General features: G+C 31.0%; 2 protein-coding genes across 3 annotated transcripts in view; one reads left to right on the top strand and one right to left on the bottom strand.

Moving 5' to 3' along the window:
* Positions 1-2,965: 2,965 nt before the first annotated feature.
* On the bottom strand, positions 2,966-7,514 carry LOC117180331 (deubiquitinase OTUD6B). 2 transcript variants are annotated; one of them, XM_033372772.1, is made up of 5 exons: positions 7,366-7,514; positions 6,813-6,909; positions 3,625-4,048; positions 3,316-3,535; positions 2,966-3,234 (listed from the first exon to the last, which is right to left on the bottom strand). In XM_033372772.1, exons 2-5 carry the CDS (start codon positions 6,880-6,882, stop codon positions 3,055-3,057), a joined length of 894 nt encoding a protein of 297 aa, XP_033228663.1. In that variant the 5' UTR covers positions 6,883-6,909; positions 7,366-7,514; the 3' UTR covers positions 2,966-3,054. The 2 variants fall into 2 exon arrangements, with proteins under 2 accessions (XP_033228663.1, XP_033228662.1); XM_033372771.1 differs by lacking the exon at positions 7,366-7,514 and adding an exon at positions 6,991-7,317.
* Positions 7,515-11,082: 3,568 nt separating this feature from the next.
* The window catches only part of LOC117179558, a 35,150-nt gene continuing 27,950 nt past the window's right edge, over positions 11,083-18,282 (top strand). Inside the window, exons 1-2 of the mRNA XM_033371475.1 lie at positions 11,083-11,551; positions 11,674-11,811. Coding sequence (XP_033227366.1) covers positions 11,162-11,551; positions 11,674-11,811 — 528 coding nt within the window. The 5' untranslated portion in view covers positions 11,083-11,161. The remainder of the gene's footprint in view (positions 11,552-11,673; positions 11,812-18,282) is intronic.

Raw genomic sequence — 18,282 nt, 5'->3', positions numbered from 1 at the left:
GAAAATTTTAAATTTGTTTAAACATTTTTTCAGAACTTCTAAACCTGCTTTAAAATTAGTCTAATTTTTCCTAACATTTTTTTAAATCCTGTCAAATTACACAGAATTTTTAAAAAATTCCACATTCATTTTTGATAATTTTATAAATATTATATGTTTTGTATTCTTCTGAAGCCTGTCAAAGTTCTTAAAAAGTTGATAAAATTTTTTGTTTGAAATCTGCCAAAATCTATATTTTGTTTTAAATTAGGCCGTACAATATTTACACCGAAATTTTCGTACGAATAGCCGGATCTTGTGAGTACACGTAGACGCTTCTTTTCAAATATTTAAAACTATTTCAAATTTTTAATTTGAAATTATTATTTCAATAAATAAACATTACTAACATTAATAACGTTTAAAGTTCAGTTTTGAATATTGAATTTACGATTATTGATTTAAAATGAACCGTCAGATATTTCTACATTTGGAATAATTGTTATTTTTCTTAATTAAAAAATTTCAAATTAAATTGTTTAAAAATGGAATATTGTGGACTGAAATATTTAAATTTAATAAAAACCTTCAATTATAAATATATTATTTTGAAATTATTTGAAACTTAAAAATATTTGATAAAGTTTCAATTGAGCACTTATATTAATTAATATTATTTTCCAATTGAATCTGATTCGAATCGTCTTGTGAAATCAATTATTATTCATTTTTTAAATCTTAATGTACAGTTTAATTTAAAAAATGATTTATTAATTTATATTCACAGGTATTCAAGTCTGAAACTCCTTTATAAAAATGTTTAAATTAAAATTTGAGCCTAAAAATTAAAACCTAAAATGGAACATTTTTAAATTGAAAGATTTTCGAATTACGCATTCTAAATTGTGTTAAATCTTGAAAGGAAGAAACTTACCTTGTTAAAAATAATTGTTTAAAAGGCATCTCGTTTTTTAACGAAATCTAGGATTTCGAAACAGGGACGAGAATAACTTCCGAGGGTCAAGATAACTAAATACTAATCTACAAATAACTTGAAATGCAACTGAATATACAATAATAAAAAGTTTTATTAAATTAAGGAAATTACAAGTTTAAAGAGAGCTGATTTGAAAACTATCGAAAAGGATTGTGTTTGATTTAATTTTTAAATTTACTGGTATTTTTCTTGTAAAGTTGATTTGCACTGGCGCCTCACAAGTAGCAGAAACTCTTCATTCCAGATCTCCACCTTAAAATAAAGGTAGCTCTTAATGATGGAGTTTTCTTAAGAAATGTTAAATATTTTGAGTTCTAAAACTTACCAATTTTTATAATCCAAATTGCAATGGTAAGACGTGGGATCACTGGAATATTTAAAGATGCCTTTGAAACTGTTTTTTCCCTACTCAGTCAGTTTTGTTGTCGTTGGTACGGAAGGATACAGGTATTCGTGCTGGTGGTTACTGGTTAACAGGTGGGGCAGATCATCCTTCTGGTGATTGACCGCAACGATGGTTGACAATAAGTATTGTCAAAAGAGCTTGTAACTTCACAGGTAGGCTCGGCTTTTCTGCTGGTACTCAGGGGTAATTATGGTTGACAGTGGTATTGTCAAAAGCGATCTTCTGAGTAAAGTTGCACTTTATTTAAACGGTATTTGAAATTCTAATCGACTTCAGTTCGATTGAATCTTCGAAGCACAACACTGATTCTACTTTTATGCTGAAAATCTATTTCGACCATTTAGAAAGAGTTTCCAAATAACCGAGTCTTTTGAGTAATGTAATATTTAGAGAATTATTTCGTTGCACTTTAGGGCAGAGCTTTCGCCCCGTAACGCATCCTTTAGTGGCCCAAACAAATTGAAGTCAGAGGGTGCAAAAAAACGTTTTAACGTGACATGGCAACTATTGTGGTCGGAGTCGGAGTCATGATCCAACAAAGCATGGTCCTGCCAGGCGCAAGTAAAAAAAAGACAACCAATCAGATTCGGCACCCTAGGGCACCCGACCTTTCTGACATCTTTGATCGAGTGCGGCAGTTGGCTTCCCCTTCCATTCGCGCCAATGCAGTGAGTATGGTGGGGGGCGTCGGTTCACTCCAAGTCGAACGTATTTGAGCATTGAATTGGCGGGACCATAGTTTGTTGGATCATGGGTCGGAGTGAAAACGCATGCGCAGAAGGCAGTGCAGGAATTTCAAGAGTATTTTTTGACAAAAGTGTAGATAATTTTTTACTCTCCCCCGTACTTTTGAGCAGTTTCCGCCCAATGTGAAATTTGGAGATAAACTGGCTTTTGATTCTGATCCTGGGCCTATGTATGTTAGATTCCATTGTGACCAGAACCAAAAACTTGACGGCGAGGGGACGAAACGATTGAATTCTATGTATATCCAGGTGTCTATATCTGAAGGTGTAGATTTGGGGGTGCAGTACCTTGAGTCCAAGGAACTGGTCATTGTGCCACCCTCTCTAATGTTTCGTGGCTGAATTTTATGAGCAGCGGTCGAAGATTTGTGGATGAGAAATCATTGTATTTTGGTGGTGTATTGAAAGTCAAGATGTACAAACTGCGTGGTTTGTACAGCGATTTTTAAAATATTGATTTTAACATTGTGGACAATGATAAATATGCCCAAGTTTGTGCATTTTTATAAAAACATAATCCTTCCCTTTCATAATTAGTAATATGAATGATTAGTATCACTATAGCGATGATTAATAATATAAGTATAAGTAACATAGTTATAATACGTCACAGGACCTGAGAACTGAATGATACCATAATTGACCAAAATAACAATTTCATTATTTTTAGAAACGATCGAAATCTAAGTTGAACCGATTTTTTTTTCTAAAAATTTGTAAAATTCCCAGACAAAAAATAAATTCACTGTCATTTCCCAGTCTCATGAAATTTCCGGTCCAGCGGCCTCGATGTATTGTATCTGTTGTCTCTCTCAATGCCAAATAAGCAACTGTCTATAAATAAGGGTCACTTTATTTCGTGAAACAGTTAATTGATACATGAAGGAGTAAAAACAGGTAATCTCGTAGAAATGAAAATCTCGGGTTTAATGAATAGCGACGAATTTTTTAACAGAATTATAATGCGCGCCTAATTCGTACATGTGTCGGTGATAAGTCAGTACTATTTTTTTGATGCCTTCGTATTCATCCCCTACGATATACGGAACTCCTGTGGCTTGAATCACCTCGATTGGACATTCCAGGATTTTAGACAGGACTTGGAGCTGAAAGATAAATAAAAAATTAAAAAATGATAAACAGGTACATTTTTCGCAGATAAAAGTCTCTGAGGAAACTAAAAATACCTCAACGGCTCCACCCCAGGCGGAAGTTTCGGCAACATTGTCGCAATATTTTTCATATTCTTCTGGAGAGAGTAAATCTTCGGATTTCGAACTTGTAATAAAAGGTAGAAAGTCGCTCATATTCTCTCTCATGTAAACGGCAGTTTTTGATCGCAGATCCTGGAATCCGAAAGGAGACAATCCTAAAAGAGTTAGTTGATGGGCCACCGCGTTATAAAGACTGAAAAATAAAAATTTACGTTTAATTCTTTCGAAATAGTTGTATCATTTTAATTATTTTTTTCTTTGGGGGGAGGGAATTTGGATTACCAGTGACCATCACTCGGAATTTCGTGAATCACGAGGTCACGTTTCACGAGGATTTTTCTGATAGCTATCAGCTCCATGTTCCTTTTTCCGAAGATATTCTCCGCTTCCTCCTCGATTATTCTCCGATTTCGTTCCTTTTCTTCACTTGCTTTTTTCTCTCGTCTTCTTTTTGCTTTCGAAACTCGCTGAGGCTGACGACTCTCCTCTGTACTTTCACTTTCGGCCTGTTCTGTGTCTTCTTCAGGGTCTGAATCTTTTCCTCCGTCATCTATTTTTATTTTTACTTGGGAGAGTTTGAAATTCGCCATTTCTTCATCCTGCTTTTGATCCAAATCTGACTCGAGTCGAACTATTTCCTCGGTGACTTCCTTCTTTTGCTTCTTGTTGCCCTTGCATATCGTCTTCTTCAGGGACTGGATTTGGGCTGGAAACAGTTTTATACCCTTGCGAAAAAATATTATGGGAAAACTGCAGTACAGACCTATAATGATATTCCCATCGTTTTTCTCGATTATCGGAAATAATTACAGAACCATCAGTATAGGAATAAAAATGAGGGCCCGACATCAAAAGCGGTGTAAAAAAAAGTCATCCGAGCAATAATCAGTTAACAACGTTGCAGACAAAAAGAAGTTAAAAATTCAGAAAAGAAACAATATAATTCAATAATGATAGATTATTATGTAATCTGTCATTTTATTATTTAAAAAAACCGCCCAACTTTGATTTCAACCATTTTTTTTTAAAATAATTAGTTTAATTTTGATCTTTTTCAATGATGATATCATTCAGTTTAGAATGCGTAATTCAAAAATCGTTTACTTTAAACATTTTCCATAAAAAATTTTTAAGCGTACATTTGAATTAAAAGAATTGCAAAATGCAGTTTTAAAAACTTAATTAAAAATTAGTAGCGTTTAAAATAGATAATTTTTGATAAAAAAGCTTTTTAGTTGATTAACTGTAAATATAATTTTAATAATTATTTTTTAATTTGAATCGTACTTTAAATTTTTTTAAAATAAATAATGATTGAAGGATCGGCATCAGTTCATAATTTTAGAATTTCCCAACTTTAACGTTACAAATCAAACTATTTCAATTGGAAAGTCTTTAAGAAATGCAATCTATTTGGTGAAAAACAGAGCTGATTTGTTGAATATTCATTTTTTCTTTGGCTAAAAGTTAATTTTTCTACTGAGTATTTAATTATTACAGTTCAAACTTTAAGTACTTTGTTGAAAACTGTTTTTTCTTGAAAATTATTATTCTTTTTTCAACTGAAAATGTAATTATTCCAGTTAAATATTCCATAACTTTCATTAAAAATGCACAATTTTAGGTTAAAATTACTTTTTTAAACTGTCAATTTGACAATTCAATTTTTATTCGAAATAAATATCTTTTGCATTTGAAAAATCGACTTTTTTAGTAGGAATTAATTTTCTTGGTTGAAAATTGATCTTTCTGTTTTAAAAAAAGTTGTTTTTTTTCTAGAAAATTATTTTTTTTCAAACTGAAAACGTAACTATTGCGGGTTCAAAATTCAACTTTTCATAAGATTCATAATTTTATATAACAATTCATGTGTGGTAAAAAACTAATTTTTTTCAATAAAAATTTAAATATTCCATTTTTGGCTGAAAATTTATATTTTTAGTTTAAAATTCAACTATTTGGTTGAAAATTGGTCTTTGTAGTAATAAAATTCACTAATTCGTTGAAAATTCATATATTTGGTTGAAAACCCGTCTTTTTTGGTAGAAAATTAATCTGCTTATTTGAAAATTTATCTTTTTGGATGAAAATTCAGGTATTCCAGTGAAATATTCATCAGATTATTAAAGAAGTTAAAGATTAATTATTTTAATTAAAAATTCATAAGTGTGGTTAAAAATTAATTTTTAGGACTGAAAATGTAACTTTTCCATTTTTGGTTAAAATTGAATGTTTTGGCAAAAAATTAATTTTCTTGTTTCAAAATGTATCATTTTCGTTAAAAATTTAAGTATGTCAATAAAATATTCATCATTTTAGTTGAAAATTCATCTATTTCAGTTAAAGACTCATCATTATAGTTAAAAATAATGCAAATTTATCACATTTGATCGAAAATGCAGCTATTTTCTTAAAAATTGTTTTTTCTTTTGTTGAGAATTAAACAATTCTATTTATGGTTAAAAGCGGATGTTTTTTTAGTTTTAAATTCAACTACTTGGTTGAAAATTTTTCATTTTTAGTTAAAAATTCAACTGTTTCGTTAAAAATGCATGTATTTTGTTGAAAAATCGTCTTTTTTGGTACAAAATTATCCTTCTGTTTGAAAAGTAATATTTTTTTGTTGAAAATTTGCTTTTTCCTGGTAGAACATTAAGTATTTTAACTAGCAATTTAAGTGATCCATTTTTTGATTTAAAACTGATCTTTTTTAGTTCAAAATTCAACTATTTGGTAATTTAGAGACAAATTCAAGAAATTCTTATATATTTAAGAATATTTTGTAATATAAGTTCCTAACGCTTTCTAAATTAAACATATCAATAAAATCCTTAAGATCTGAAAAAAACGTTATTTATTATAAATTTGCGAAACTTCTATGAAAGCTCCGTTCTGTGAAAAATTATACATAATTTTTAAACAAAAAACTCAATATTTTATTTTTTTCTATGAATCAGATTTTTTACTTCAAAAAATACTTCTACAAATATTTCAGTTTTTCGCAAAAACGGTAATAATACGCGATGTAAATTAAGGTTAACTCATTTTTGCTCCTCCAACTTTTTTTAATTCACTTTTTCTGTCAGCTAATAAAATGATATTAAAATATTGAAAGAATTATTACAAAATGTAGAGAAAATATAAAAGAGAAAGTGATTTTATTTCAGATAAATATTTTATTGCACTAGAGACAATATACTATCAATATATTCTTTACACTTCTTTTTTAAAAAAAGAATTCCAATTTTAAAAGCGCCTAAACCTTTTTTGTATAATAATTCTAAAAATAGTGCAGAATAAATTTTTAAATAAAAGTAAACAAAATTGTCATCTAATAACATATTGGAAACGTAAAAAATATAAACTTGATACAGATAAATGATGAACCTGACGTATTTAAAAATGAAAAACGATTTCTTCTAGAAAATTAAACTAAACTAAATATAAAATAATTCAACTTCGAAGGTTACCTTGTAAGTCCTTTCGTTCTTTTTTGTGTTTTTGGATTAACTGCTCCTCGCCAACAATATCCTCGGCCATTTTGAGGTTAGTCACAGCTTCCCTAGACTTTTAAAGCTAAATTACTCAAACAAGTAAATTCCAGTAAATGATGTGTAATTCCACGCTTTAACTGAATATTTTGTATACTTATAAATTGTCAGTTGTCGAGATAACGTTTATAGTTACTCAATATTTGACATAAAGTTTGACAGGAAGAACGAAAATGTCCACTTGACTATTCCTATCCACTGTACCATGTGTACCATTGATAGCATAATCAAATTAATGATACCATTAATGATTTTATTATTTCATTAAGTGGTCTTGGCAAAATAAAAAATAATTTGCCACTACGCTGGTCGCGAGAAATACTTTTTTTAGAAGATATTGAAAAAATAAAGTTTAGTCCCATGAATTTATTGCTCTTGTTTATCTACCAGCGTACGTCCATCTTGCCAAATCTCACCTTGTGACGTCACACACAACCAGGGATGAAAACCTTATTTAAAATAGTTTTAGTACCTTAGTTTTGTAATGTTCAAAAAAGCCTTCTTCCTCTGCTTACTTGTTTGTATTTTCAACTATTCGATTCAAATAAAAATATTATAATTCTAGATGCGACACATCATCAGAGAACAGGTATTAAGTTCCGTGAACTAAGCCAATTACACTAGTTAAAAAAAGATGGAAATGTCCATCTATCTTTTTAACCAGTGGTGTTTTTTTCGTTCTTGGAACTTGCGCTAATGAGGAGTCACGTCTAGGTTCATACAGAGTTCTTATAATAATAACTTTGGCATCAAGACATGGTTGTTACGTTTGCATGGTATAAATACACGAATGTCAATTGGTTGCAGTCAGCAAAAAAGTCATAAAACTAAAAGAGATAGAAAGAAATGTTCTTCCAATTATCCGCCTTCTTTTTATTTTAGGGTACAATTCACGGACAATAAATTCTGAATGAATCGTGGAATTAATATTTTACATAGGATTCATTTCTATATATCTTGTTGGTTTATGACAAATATAATTAGTCGAGAATATAGATACGAGCCAAGGATATTATAAACGTAGATGCGGTGCGAGCTTAGTTACCCACCACAAATATAGACGGCGCGTCCGGCGAAAAAAGTCACTTCCCCTCTACCCACCCAAAGATATTATAAACGTAGATGCGGTACGGGACGTCGGAGTGGGGAATTATATATATAGGACATGACATTTTCTGCCCTATCGAGGTGCTGCCCTCATCGTACTACGAAGTCGAATTCTTGTTTTCTCATTCTACATAAAATATGACGGTAAAGCAGTAGAAATATTTTTTGAGATTAGAAAAGTTTGACATGTATATATCACTGAATTTTTTCAGATCTGAAGCTTGATCCATGTTTTCGGTAGTCTTTTTTTTAATCATAAAAAAATGTTCTCGAAAAATCATATTTTTAATGTTTAAAAAAGTATTATAGAAAGACATTTCGAGATAAACAAGTGCTGAAAACATTTTTTTTTGACAAATATTATTTTAAATTGAAATAATCAAATATTTACACCAAAGAAACAACTTTTTTAATGTTTGAAGTGTTTAAACATTATTGTTTAAATTTAAAATATCAATAATTAAAACAAAATATATTTCTGGATAAGATATTTTGGTTGAAAATGTATATAGTATTTTTTAACTCACAAAAGTTCTTCCGAAAAATCGGAATGTCAATTAAAATACACGTGTTATTGTATATTAATTTGTTGGTAAATTTTTTTGTATAATTGAAGCCTCGGCTGAAAAAACGTTGTATTGACACATATTTTGTATCCATGGAGTTCTATGTATATAAGTTTTTCTTTTAATTGTCTCTCTATTCCGCGGAAGCGCTGTGTTCGAAAATGCGACAATTGAATTGGGAAAGAAATGTCAAAATAGTGAAGGTTATATACTTCAAAAATGTACCTTTCTATAATTCTAACATTAAAGTTTTGAACAAAGGTAAAAAAAGAAAATTAAATTTATTAGAATTACACGCAGGAAGAAATAAAGGGCTAAAGAGGCTGGAGTAAAACGTCAAGAATCGGTAACAGCAAATATAATATTCAAAAATAATAAAATAAATAAATGATTGATAAATAACGATCAGAAATTGTACTAAAAAATACGGTTAAAGTTATTTTTATAATATAATAAAAATAAAACTTTGAATTACAATTACACATATAATTAAGTGTTTTTCTTTCCTTTCTTTTAAAGAAAAGACGAGAAATTATATTTGCAATTTTACAATATGTGCAGGACCAAATTTGTAAATAATCTAAACGAATCTAAACTAAACTTTTCAAATTGAAATTTGCCAAATTCAATTTTGAAATTGTTTGTCGACACTCTTGAACATATATAATTTTCTATTCAAATCCTTCAAAAATTCTAAATTAGATTTAGATATGTAAACTTACGAGGTTCATTAAGAGAGATGCGAAAAATGGAAGTAAATAACCTCGACTATTTTGACATTTAATTCAGAATTCAATTTTTAATTTTCGATCGCAGCGCTTCCGCGGAATAGAGAAACAGTTAAAAAAAACAACTTGTATACATAGAAGTCCATGGAAACAAAATATGTGTTGATACAACGTTTTTTCAGCCGAAGCTTCATTTATTCCGTAGTTCCGTGTTTATATGTAGCAATATATGTCAACATGGCAGCACCTCGATAGGGCAGAAAATGTGCTGTCCTATATATATAATTCCCCACTCTGGCGCCCAGTACCGCATCTACGTTTATAATATCTTTGTACGAGCCCACGAAGTGCAGGGATGTGCAGTTACGCGTAACTTGAGGTTTTTTTACGTAAAATACCTAAGTCAAATATTTTACGTAGAAAACAGGTAACACGCTTCCTTAAATTCCATGGAATGAGATAATTTCGAACGTATCCAAGTAAATACAAATAATCAAAATAATCCAAATGGAGCGCAGTGTTTTATTTTCGTAACGTAATATTCAAGCATGTTGCTTTTAAGTGCCTCCTGGAACACAGTTATGTAAATAATTTTGAAATACTGTTACATTTGTTCATTTAAATATTTGCAATGTGTACATATTTCAATATATTTTTAGGAATACTGGTAAATTATTCTAACCTAAAAAGCCATATACGCGTAATTTACATCGTGTAAGAAACCTAGGCAACTTCTCTCTCTTTTCTGCGAAACTGTAGTCACAGCATCGGCCCTTTTTAGTTTGTATATTCTGGACATCTTTGATAAAAAAAAAAAACAATTATTCATTTGTTATTTATTAATTGATTTATTATTGGAATTTATGAGCACTGTATGAAAAAATTAAAGAAAACAACGTTACATTGATATATATCACATTTTTAATAATTTTTACATATAATTTTCACTTAAATTACAAAAAATCAATTCGAAACATTAAAATACCATGATATAATGTAAATTTACGTCAAATGTGTTTATTTGCCTTAAAATATGAAATTTACTTAACTTGACGAAGCTCGAACGTAACGGATCCTCTGGGGGACAAATGTGCCCCAAGCGCTCAGCATTTGCTTTTTACTTGACAGACAGCGAACAACCGGCAACATCAACCATTTCACCGCACTTTAGGATAGTCGAACTGAATTATGGTTAGGGTCTGCACCAAAACATCAGAGATATTTGCTCAGTAGAATTAATTGAATTTCGCGTGGGACACATTTGTCCCCCGCAGAATCCATGTAGGGTTAATTCAAAGACGTCACATAATAATGCTCATAATGAGAACAAATGAACAAAAATCATCATTGCTGATAATAAAAATTGAGCCAGTGTCTACTTGCACCCAACAAATTTAGCTAATCTTACAAAAATTTCGTTATAAATACGACTCGTCCAATAAACATTTTTGTTCTTCAAAAACCTTTGTTCATAAATATAAATTCATCTTTTGAATTGAAAGAAAATGTGCTATTATTTAAAAAATATATTCGCTGTTATTTTTTTTTCAACCTTGCATCTCAAATTACGTAATTTCTGATATTAATGTACAATTTATAATAATGATGTGGCTTAATTTCAATAATTGTCAATTATACCCGGTTTGAATTACGCGTCAACGATGACTAATAAGAGTCGCTGCGCCGGGCAAGCGCAGTAGCTCAACATCTACTCCTACAGCGCCAATAAACAGGCGTATAAATACACCATTATCCGTGCTTGTGTAAGTTCAGGACTATTTTTCGATAAAACGTATGCGGGAATAGTAAACATTGACGAAAAAAAACTATTTCGAACAATTGGCAGTTAAAAAACTTCCCACAAAAAATGTCTCATACACCAGGAGAAAATCCATTTAAAACAAAAAAGGTTGGTGCGCACAAGAGGTGCTGTTTTGGAAAGTGTAAAAGTGACACTCGGTGCAAGCCCTACTTGGAATGTAATTATTACTTTGTAACATTTCCAAAACCCTGTTTAACATTTCGAAAGGGGGAAATTCCCGATATTTCACTTAAAAAACATATTAAAAGTTGTGTGAAATGCAGTAAAAGTGATATGTGGGTGAGGTTATGTGCGCGCAGAGATGAGTATTTTGCGAGCATAAAGGACGTAAACAACGATACTCACATTTGCTCATTGCATTTCGTGGGAGAAAGTGGTCCAACCGAAAAGTTTCCCAATCCTGTTAAAAGTAAGAGCCAGCAAGAAAATTTTAAGGTAAAAAGAAACAATTAATTATATATTCTAGGACTGTCGAACAAGAAATTTTGAATGTCGCATATCAAAAACTTTTTGTAACACATTGTTCAGGTAGTATAATAAAATGTGTATTGTTATAGTTACTGATTGGAGGAAAAAAAAGAAAATCCCTTGAGGAGAAGTATACTGATAAAAAAAGGATACTGGATGGAGAGGATTTGGCTGTGAATGTGGAATCTAAAGACGTTACAGAAAAAATGGAGCAGAAAGACTATCAGGTATCAGAAGTTTTTCTCACATTTTTTATGTGGTAAATTTCTCATAAGAAAAATTCCACGAAGTTTAAAAAAAGCTGCATTTTAATATTCTTTACATTGCAAATTCAAGCATTAAAATAAATTATTATACAATAATAATAATAATTAATATATCTAAAAAAATCAAGTTTACATTTTAAATTATCGTGTGATACGACATTCATAATATTTTAAGTGATTGGATGGATTTTTTTCCCTCAAAATTTGTCAAATTCACACTGATTTATAAGTACTCTATAGAAAAACATGGATAAAAAAATATTTTAATTTCTTTAAGTTTGACGTATTTATTACAAACAATTTTTTCACCATTTTCAAATCTTATTTCTTTTATTGTACAAATTTTGAGAGAGAGAAATGATCAAACTAAAAAAAAATCGCCTTCGCATTTATTTCGGTAATTTGCAAGCTACTTGAATTTCAAAACTGACAACCCACTTATAATGATAGATTCACTTTCAACTGCATTTCTTTGAAAAAAAGCTTCATCAACATTTTTATATATTTTCTTCTCATCATACAATTTTTTCACTTTTATGAAAAACACTATTTTTCCACTGTTGAAACGTTAAGACTATACGCGATGTAAACGTAACCTGCATTCCACATACCGGTCAATAAGTTGTTGCTTTTTCCCTCTGATACATTGTTTTCTGCATGTTAACCACCTTTTAAACTGACAATTGGTATTTTTTCCCACTTTTTTATGCAATAATTCGGCAACTGGCACACCATTTGCATTCACCTTTACATTAAAACTGGGTACGATAGTGTACATTTTAACAAACATATGCCCTGAACTTTTAAATGCCCGCTAAGTGTCATGGCGGCGCATAAGCTTCCTCTCTTAAGGTCATGTGATGAATGGGTCACGTGACCAGATTCCTACCTTACCGCCACTTTTTTTATTTTCCAACTTATTATCACACGAAACGCCACATCAAGTTGAAAATTTGAGATACTAAACAAGAAGCACTATGGTGGGTCTGGTTCTAAATTTTAATGATTGTGAAAAAAAAGCAAAAAAATATTGTTTACAAAAAAAACTGTTTTCACAATCACACAAATTTAGGACTAGACCCACCATACATAGTGCTTCTTGGTCACGCGACCCACTCATCACATGGCCTTAAATGAAAAGAACTACATTTGATAAGCAAGACATGAATGTTGAAACTTATCTCATGATAAACTAAATTCAATAAATAAAATATTAAAAAATCAATTTCGAAACTAAAATTATATAAATTATTTTTTTTTTAAATATTTACGTCAAAAAATAAACATTAGTGATGGTGTGAATATTTTATTTTTATTACATGAAATTTACGTAAAAAATCTAGAGTGAAGCGACACTTAACAAACCCTGGTACACTTTGAAAACTATATCGCATAAATTACAATATATATCGTAATTCCTGCGCTATATATCGTAATTATTGCATTATAATATCGCAGAATCGTGATATCGTATATTGCAAGTTTTTACATTATATACCGCATAATTGTGCAATCTATAACGTAAGAAATGGGGATACCCATCCGTAGGTTACATTCTGCGCTTTTGCTAAATGGTATTAAATAAGTTCTAATACGTCTACAATAATGTGATTTATTTCGGAGGAAATATATCGCATTCAGAACAAATTTTCTGTATGTTTTTGTTGATTCTACATGTTTTACCGAAATTTGCTCACTTCAGCGCGCCGCGTTCGACGAGTTCAGACTTATTTTCCTAATCTCAGGGAAACTATCGCCGAAATGTTTAATCATTAACCGTTGCAGCTCTTACCTGCAGCAAATTTCTAACTTTTCCCCTGATTGTTTTAAATATGGTGTCCCGATTTATAGCTCGAACTAAATCATATTCTGTCTTTTTCCCATTTCTGCTAAGGGCGCCGTAGCAGACGACAGCAGCAAATAGACCGTGGGCTCACAACGTAAATGGAAACGTGATACGGATAAAGCCAATTTTCACATGAGATGTTCGTCTGATGATGAGGAACGAAAAAACGGGTGCCTGACAGGTGTGAGTGGATGCGTTTACCTGTGGCGACCTGTCAAAGGTGCAAATTTTTGGCAGTTGACTAACGTGACTCGGATAAGGTTGAAAATTGGTGTACATGTAGGGGCTGACATTAGAAATAGCACCTGTGCATTGCCAGGCACTTACCTGGATGCAAAAGTATTGCCAGGATGCTTCGAAGTCGCCGGACATTCAGGTGAAATTTCTTGAAATTGATTTTACAGGAAAAAGTTTGAAACAAAAGTTGGCCCACTCCCAGAGATGCATATTTTCATTTGTATATCATTTTTTGATAAAATTGATACATTTGGAGAAAACATCGATTAAAGAAATACCATAACATTAAAAAGCTCTTTTTATTGACAAAAAGTCATTTTTTCGAAAATTATTCAAAGACAAAAGGTACTCTATTACAAGTATACTCCAAGATGAATAAGAAGTATTTCATCAAAATGTTAATATTTACCAAGTTATTCGCATTTTTCCTTCTTTTTTCCCATTTTTTCTATCACCTGCTGTATCTTTAGCAATTTAAAAGAAGGTGTGCTCAAAATTAGTACACGAATAAAGTAAGCCTTGTGCAAAGAATTGGCGTCAGCCACTTTTTGTTAAAACAATGACTTATTCTGCTATACATAATCATAATCAGTGTCACGTTCTCAGCTTTCGATTATCGTAGAAAGTTGTAATAAAGGTGAATATGATTATAAAAATTAAACAACAAAATCGCTTTACTTGGAATGGAAGCTTCTAATGTGTCCCCTAAGGGTTTACATTTTTCTTACACCTTCTCTATTCCTTTACACACCCTCCACACACTTACTTGGTGGTGGAAGGGGGACCTACAGTTTAAGGTGGGATCCGAACCACCAAGAGCAACAGCCTTAAGTACATAGAGAAAACCTTTTTCTCTAGAGGTACCGGTCCCACGACTCTCCGGAGATGAACAACTTCCTTGCTAGGCTAGTGTTCACCGCATGGGCCACCGAGACTCTTCCAGAGTGCGAGGCGGGAATCGAACCCGCAAGCCGAAGGGAGTGGGTCCAAAGCCTACGCTTTAGCCCCCACGACCATCGTCCCACTTAAATCGCTTTACTTTAAAATATCCATTATTTATTATTGTTAAAGTTTATGTTTTGTCGTCGAGATACGTTCGATCTTTATTACCGTGACGAATGTCAAGTTTCCCAGGCCCAGTGTGGGTCATTGGCGTAGGCATTACAAATTCTTCGTGGTGCATTTTTAATGCAGTTCTATAGCAATAAAAATGCAATCGTAATGCCTACGCCAATGACCCACGCTGGGCCTGGAAAACTTGACATTCGTCACGGTAATAAAGATCGAACGTATCTCCGCGATAAAACATAAACTTTAACAATGATAAATAATGGATATTTTAAAGTAAAGCGATTTTGTTGTTTAATTTTTATAATCATATTCACCTTTATTACACCTTTCTAGGATAATCAAAAGCTGAGAATGTGACACTGATTATGATTATGTATAGCAGAATAAGTCATTGTTTTAACAAAAAGTGGCTGACGCCAATTCTTTGCACAAGACTTACTTTATTCGTGTACTAATTTTGAGCACACCTTCTTTTAAATTGGCAAAGATACAGCAGGTGATAGAAAAAATGGGAAAAAGAAGGGAAAATGCGAATAACTTGGTAAATATTAACATTTTGATCAAATACTTCTTATTCATCTTGGAGTATACTTGTGATCGAGTACCTTTTGTCTTTAAATAATTTTCGAAAAAATCACTTTTTGTCAATAAAAAGGGCTTTTTAATGTTATGGTATTTCTTTAATCTATGTTTTCTCCAAATGTATAAATTTTATCAAAAAATGATATACCAATGAAAATATGCATCTCTGGGTGTGGGTAAGTGCCTGGCAATGCGCAGGTGCTATTTCTAATGTCAGCCCCGACATGTACACCAATTTTCAACTTTATCCGAGTCACGTTAGTTAACTGCCAAAAATTCGCACCTTTGACAGGTCGCCACAGGTAAACGCATCCACTCATACCTGCCAGGCACCCATTTTTACGTTTCGCATAATCAGACGAACATCTCATGTGAAAATTGGCCTTATCCGTATCATGTTCCCATTTACGTTGTGAGCTCACGGTCTAAAAATTTAACTTCCTTTTTTTCTGTGATATTAGTGCATTATAATATCGTGCGATATCTTTTTCTCCGTGTACTATCAAGAATCTACATGATCTAGGCAGAGTTGCCCGATTGGGCTACTTCGATCAACTGTCTGGCAACTCAAATCTTACCGCGGCGATTAATCAGAATTTAGGCTACTTATGACATTAAATTGGCTATTTTGGGCTGCATCCAAAGGTGGGGTTCCCATATAGGCTTCATAGGCCGCAGCCTAGGGGTTAAAAATTTCATAACTACATGTCTTACTGTGAATTAAAAATAGAGTGGTTAATCTCTGTTAGCATGAAGGCCGCAAATTTCTGTTTGCCTACACTCAGAAAAATTTTTGTTTGAATTAAACAAATTATTCCTTTAATATGGGGTCAGACAAATGTTTGTTTGATTCGAATACATTTTTTGTTTAAGTTATTTGTTTAGTTCAAATACATTTTTGGTTTGTTAAAATAAATATCTTGTTTAAAAAAAGTGAAGTTCTTGTTTACATGGAATATATATTTTTTCAATTAATTATAGACTTTGTTCAAGTGAAGTAAATCTTTTTTTTACACTCAACCTCTAAATTCAGCATTCTTTATAAAAAGAACTTGTGAGCTCGATAGTATGTTTATTCTTAATCATAATTATCGTCGTATATGTAAAGTCAGTAACACGTATTCATTCCGAATTTCGATTAATAAATAGGTAAACAGCTTTTTAAAACATAGCATCGGTCACTCTACGATATCAGGATCAATTTCCACACAGATGGCTCAGGCAAAAAATTATTTTTTTGAGTTATTATCATTTTATATGTTTGTAATTAATATTTGAACAAAGCGAAAATTTTACAATATAGTTGTATTCTCTTAGGCGGAAATATTATGTATAGTTTATACATAGTGTGAAGTATTATATATACTATTCATTTGTTTCATACATTTTTTTTATAAAACACATGAAAATTATGTATAAATCTTCATGCTATATATAAACTATATACACTATTTGTTTTTGATACACTCAGAAAAATTTTTGTTTGAATCAAAAAAATTTTGTTTGAATTAAACAAATAATTCCTTTAATATGGGGTCAAACAAATGTTTGTTTGATTCGAATAAATTTTTTGTTTCTCCTTATTTGTTTAGTTCAAATACATTTTTGGCTTGTTTAAATAAATATCTTGTTTAAAAAAAGTGAAGTTCTTGTTTACATTGAATATATATTTTTTCAATTAATTATAGACTTTGTTCAAGTGAAGTAAATCTTTTTTTACATTCAACCTCCAAATTCAGCATTCTTTATAAAAAGAATTTGTGAGCTCGATAATATGTTTATTCTTAATCATAATTATCGTCGTATATGTAAAATCAGTAACACGTATTCATTCCGAAGCTTATTCTGGTTAATTGTTAACTCTGTGTTCCTTATTTCTGAACAAAACAATCATAAATTAGAATAATGAGAAATGAACCAGAGCTAGACATTTAAATTGAATGTATCTATAAGTGTTCCTGCTTTTGATTATACAATGATAATTATAATAGAAAAAAACATAATTGATGTCATAAATCATCTTTATAAAAAAAAGGAGGTTAGTTTTGAAAAAGACTTACATTCGAAATCTTCAATTATATTCAAGGTAAACGCCCTACAATTCATGTAATTCCTAAACAAGAGATATTTCGTTTGAATAAATACCAATGCCATCAAATAAATCACATGATAAATTAATTCAGATTCTAGGTTAGTTACTTAGGAACCGCCGGGAGCGCTTTATCATGCCTAGCGGCACTTTGTAGTACTGCTTTGTACTGTATTTTTTGTTTGAATGAAACAAATATTTTTCTGAACTCGAATAAACACATTTTAAACAAATTCATTGTTTAATAAAAGTCAATGTTTTGTTTAAATCAAACAAATTGTACTAAAAAAATTATTTGTTTCAAACTTTAAGGCATATAGTTTTTATTTCTTAAAATTAAATAAACATTTTTTTAATTGAAGCAAAAAATTTGTTTGATTCAATTATATGAATTCAAACAAATTTTGTTGTTCCATTCAAACAATCCTTTTTTGTGAGTTTAGGCGCGGCAAATACCTACATTCGCCACTGGCCATACCTTATGCTTTCTTTCTTTATTATTTTTGTAGTAAATAGATAGGTAGAATAGATTTTTGCAAGGAATTATGAGAAAGTGGAGTAAATGTCTAAAAAAAAGTATTCGGAGAGCTGGGAAAACGATCCTTAA

Source organism: Belonocnema kinseyi, chromosome 9 (genome assembly GCF_010883055.1).
Source record: "Belonocnema kinseyi isolate 2016_QV_RU_SX_M_011 chromosome 9, B_treatae_v1, whole genome shotgun sequence".
NCBI lineage: Eukaryota > Metazoa > Arthropoda > Insecta > Hymenoptera > Cynipidae > Belonocnema > Belonocnema kinseyi.
The sequence above is the reverse complement of the archived record's forward strand: the minus strand, read 5'-3'. Positions and strand labels throughout refer to the sequence as shown.